This window comes from Lithobates pipiens, unplaced genomic scaffold, assembly GCF_037356315.1.
Source record: "Lithobates pipiens isolate NorthernLeopardFrog02 unplaced genomic scaffold, aLitPip1_a1.2 Scaffold_37, whole genome shotgun sequence".
Lineage (NCBI taxonomy): Eukaryota > Metazoa > Chordata > Amphibia > Anura > Ranidae > Lithobates > Lithobates pipiens.
Genome location: NW_027507825.1, coordinates 3993905 through 3998904, shown reverse-complemented (window position 1 = coordinate 3998904; position 5000 = coordinate 3993905). Strand labels below are relative to the sequence as shown.

Here is a 5000-nt window from a genome sequence, read left to right as displayed (position 1 = left end):
CTGAGTCTTTAGCCTGAAGAAGTCCTTGTGCCTCTGTTTAATACTGTGATTGCCAGATACAATTATGGTATTAAAAAAAGAATCGGAGTACATTTAGTCTTTTGAGAAAATCAGGTTGTGGTGGGCTGACCCTTTTTAAACAGAGGCCTCAGTAAAATCTGAACTCTGAGATAATAAAGGCACCTCCTCCTCGTGCAGGGTGATTGGTCTTGTCTCCGCCCCCCCACCTGTAGATCTCTGCAGGCACCCTGTAGTAGGTGGAGCTTGCTGGGCCCCTCCCACAGCTCTGCACTCGTCTCCGCCCCTTGTGTCGGTTTCTGTAGTGGGGTGGAGTCTGCTGGGCCCCTCCCGTACTCTGCACTTTTCTCCTTGTCCAGGGGGACTGGCCTTGTCTTCACCCCCTCCTGTAGTGGGTGGGGCCTGCTGGGCCCCTCCCACCGTTCTCCTTTCTGTCCTTGTGCAGGGTGACTGGTCTTGTCTCTGCCCCCTCCTGTAGTTTTTTTTTTTTTCAGTAGGTGGAGCCTGCTGGCCCCTCCCACAGTTTCTGCTCTCTCTCCTTCTGCAGGGGCAATGGTCTCCTCTGTTTTCTGTGGTGGGTGGAGCCTGTTGGGCCCCTCCCACAGCTCTGCTCTCTCTCATGCAGGGTGACTACTCTTGTTTACGCCCCCTCTTGTAGTTTTCTTGTAGTAGGTGGAGCCTGCTGGGCCCTCCCACAGTTCTGCTCTCCCGCAGAGGGGGACTGGTCTCTCTTGTTTTCTGTGGGGGGTGGAGCCTGTTGGGCCCCTCCCACAGCTCTGCTCTCTCTCTCTCGTGCAGGGTGACTACTTTTGTCTACGTCCCTCCTCTAGGTTTCTGTAATGGGTGTGCCTGCTGGGCTTTAAATGTTTTTTTTTGTACTCGGAGTTCATCTTTAATAATGTCATTGGGGTCTTTGCTGAGGAGGATTGTCAGGTGACCGCTTGTCCCGTCTTTGTTCCCAGGAACGCGTCGGTCTGGCCCGACAGATCGAGAAGGCCGAGTATTTCCACAGTAAGACCAAGCAGCAGAACTCCTGGATCCAGCAGGCGGCCGAAGCCCTGGAAATGGACATCGATGACGATTTATTAGGTAAATTTATGGTTGCCGCCAAAAAAACATTTCATCTCGACCAATGGCGGACGGGCAGCCTGTGCCAGCAAAGCGACTTGCTTGCCCCTCCCCCCCCCCCCTGGTTTGGGATGCGCACCCCTTTTGCCGACACCCGTTGTGATTGTACAGAGTGGGAATCTGTCAGCAGGTCCCAGCCAATGATTCGTGGCCGGGACCTGCTGATCAGCTTTGTCCAATCACAGCCCAGAGCTCTGACAAACAACACAGAGCTCTGTACAGAGTGAATCCTCTCTCTGTTTCTTATCCCTGTTTTGCAGGGATAAGAGAGAGAGATCTGTTTAGTAAAAGCAGCACACATTACGCATTGTTAGGCACACAGTTAACCCTATATATATATATATATATATTTATACTAGAAATGGTGGTGACCTGCGGAACAAAAATTGCGGGACTGCGACATTGCGGCAGACAAATCGGACACTTTTGTTTGGGACCAGTGACATTTTATACAGTGATCAGTGGTATAAAAATGCACTGATTACTGTATATAACTGTCACTGGCAGGGAAGGGGTTAACACTAGGGGGGGCGATCAAGGGATGAAATGTGTTCCCTGGTGAGGTGTTTCTAACTGTGGGGGGGGGGGGGGGGGGGAGACTGACTGACTGGAGGAGGAGAAGAGAGATCGCTGTTCCTAATTGCTAGGAACAAACGATCGCTCTACTTCCCTGACAGAACGGGGATCTGTCTGTTTACATTAACCGATCCCCGTTCTGGCTCTCTGTGGAGCGGTCGCGGCCGCCGGGCACACACGTCAGCACCAGCCATGCGCCGTGGGGCGCGCCACCCGCTGTATCTATTACACAAAGCGATGCATTGGTACGGTGGTTCGCGCAATAGAGCCGGCCTGGCGCAGTATAATGATGGCGGCTGCCTGGCGAATGGTCCGCCCCTTCCCCCCCCGGGTGGGGCGTCCTATGACATCGGGGACTTGAAGTGGAGATATCGGGCATCATTCAGATATATTCTCTTTTATTTTTATTTTTTATTTTTTTCAGCAGGCGATTTCCTGCAATGTAAAAAAAATCCATCTTATTGGCTGTTTTAGCCGCTTGATTGCTTTTACAGGTGGTGGGAGGGGATGACCCGGCCCTCCCACCACCCCTCCGGTCTCGCTCGTGCGATTGGGGGAGCCTGAGAAGAATCGGGTGGCAGTTTTACCTAGAGCTGGATGTTGGCCAGATGGTCCTCTGGCCATCTCTATGACCCTCAGACGCCGGAGGTGACGTCATGGCGTCCCTTCTAGCGCCGGTGGATGTAAACGCTGCCTTTTGTTTGGGGGGGTTTTGCTGGAAAGCCTGAGATCAATATCCAATTATTATTTTTTTTTTTTATTCTCAGTCTCTTCAGCATAGAGGAGAGATGGGTGGGGGACTTGTAGACCTCAAATCTCTCTGTAAAAAGGACCTGTCATGCCCTATTCCTATTACAAGGGATGTTTTCATTCCTTGTAATAGGAATAAAAGTGATAAAAAAATAAAATAAAAGGGAAAGTAAGAAGAAGAAAAAATAATAAAAAAATGAGCAATACATTATTTTATATTATTATTATTATAATATATTTTGTTTTTGTTTTTTTAATTTTTTTACTTCCTTGTAATGGGAATAAAAGTGATCAAAAAATTAAAGGGAAAGTGTAAAAAAATAAAATGAGCAATACTTTTTTTTTTTTTTAATAAAGCGCCCCCCATCCCCACGCAGAAGCCAACGCATATATAAACAGCATTCAGACCACACATGTGAGATATTGCTGCGTGCGTCAGAGCGAGAGCAATAATTCTAGCCCTAGACCTCCTCTGTAACTCTAAACAGGTAGCCAGCCTGCAAAAAAAAAAATGTAAGCGTCGCCTATGGAGATTTTTAAGAACCGTTCCACGCCATTCAACGACCGTGCGTAATTTTTAAAAAGCATGACTTGTTAGATATCCATTTACTCAGGGTAAGATCATCTATTATATTATACAAGAAAATTGGGGAAAAATATTGAGTTTTGTATGAAAAAAAAAAAAAATCAAAAGGTGCGATTTTATGGGGCGATAAAAAATGTATACATATAGAAAACGTCACATATAGAAAATGTAATTTTTATTGTAGAAAAATTGTTTTAAAAGATCTCATATTTGGGATTGCCACTTTGATGGTCCAAACAGCCAATGTGCAATATTTGCGCATTGTGTAAATAAAATTTCCAATGTTGATAATGCAATTCTTATGACATTTTGTACGATCAATATGAGATCTTTTAATACAATTTTTCTACAATAAATTACATTTTCTGTATGTGAAGTTTTCTATATGTATCCATATTTTATCACCCATAAAATACCAAATTTTTTAGTTTTTTTCCCACACATTAACAAGGGATGGTGGCAATTTACATATGTGGTCCTGTGAACTGTGAATCACCTAAATGACAATATTGAGTTGTTTTTTTATTTGGGAGAATATGCGTGTGTGTTTTATTTATTTATTTATTTATATATATATATATACACACCACACATAAAAAATCTTTTTTTTTTTTTTTGCTAGAAAATTACTTCCGAACCCCCGACAAATTATAATTTTTTAGAGAGACCCTAGGCCAGTGATGGCGAACCTTGGCACCCCAGATGTTTGGGAACTACATTTCCCATGATGCTCCACTACACTGCAGAATGCCTGAGCAACAATGGAATGTAGTTCCAAAACATCTGGGGTGCCGAGGTACGCCATCACTGCCCTAGACCTAGGGAATAAAATGTCACTTATCTACGCAGCAATATTTCAAAATGGAATAAAAAATAAAAAAAGTTTTTTTTTTTTTTTTTTTTTACCTGTTTTGAAATATTGCTGCGTAGATAAAGTGACATTTTATTCTCGAGGGTCTCGTCTAAAAATTATAATTTTATAATATAATATTTTCAAAACGGGATAAAAAAAAAAGTATATTAATAAAATTATAATTTTTAGACGAGACCCTCGAGAATAAAATGTCACTTTATGTACGCAGCAATATTTCAAATATATATACACACATTTTTTTTATATATATATATATATATATATATATATATATAACACACATTTCAAAACTGGATAAAAAAAAGTATGTGTGTATATATATTTGAAATATTGCTGCGTACATAAAGTGACATTTTATTCTTGAGGGTCTCATCTAAAAATTATAAATTTTTTATAATATTTCAAAACGGGATAAAAAAAAAGTATAAAATTTATAATTTTAGATGAGACCCTCAAGATTAAAATGTCACTTTATGTACGCAGCAATATTTCAAATATATATACACACATACTTTTTTTTATATATATATATATATATATATATATATATAACACACACATTTCAAAACGGGATAAAAAAAAGTATGTGTGTATATATATTTGAAATATTGCTGCGTACATAAAGTGACATTTTATTCTTGAGGGTCTCATCTAAAAATTATAAATTTTTTATAATATTTCAAAACGGGATAAAAAAAAATGTATAAAATTTATAATTTTTAGATGAGACCCTCAAGAATAAAATGTCACTTTATGTACGCAGCAATATTTCAAATATATATACACACATACTTTTTTTTTTATCCCGTTTTGAAATGTGTGTTTTTTATATATATATATATTATATATATATATATATAATATATATATATATATATAATATATATATATATATAAAAAATATGTGTGTATATATATTTGAAATATTGCTGCGTACATAAAGTGATATTTTATTCCCTAGGGTCTCTTCTAAAAAATTTTATAATTAATGTTTAGGGGTTCTGAGTAATTTTCTAACAAAAAAAAAGTGTTTTTTTTTTCCATGTAGGAGAGAATGTCGGATTGGCC

The 5000-nt window shown here is 39.9% G+C and overlaps 1 protein-coding gene across 1 annotated transcript in view; it reads left to right on the top strand.

Annotated features, from left to right (window-relative positions):
• Window positions 1-1107, top strand: part of DDX24 (DEAD-box helicase 24) — a gene marked incomplete at its 3' end in the record, with an annotated part of 18052 nt that extends 16945 nt beyond the window's left edge. Inside the window, 1 exon segment of the mRNA XM_077466668.1 lies at window positions 981-1107. Coding sequence (XP_077322794.1) covers window positions 981-1107 — 127 coding nt within the window.
• Between the last annotated feature and the right edge of the window lie 3893 nt (window positions 1108-5000).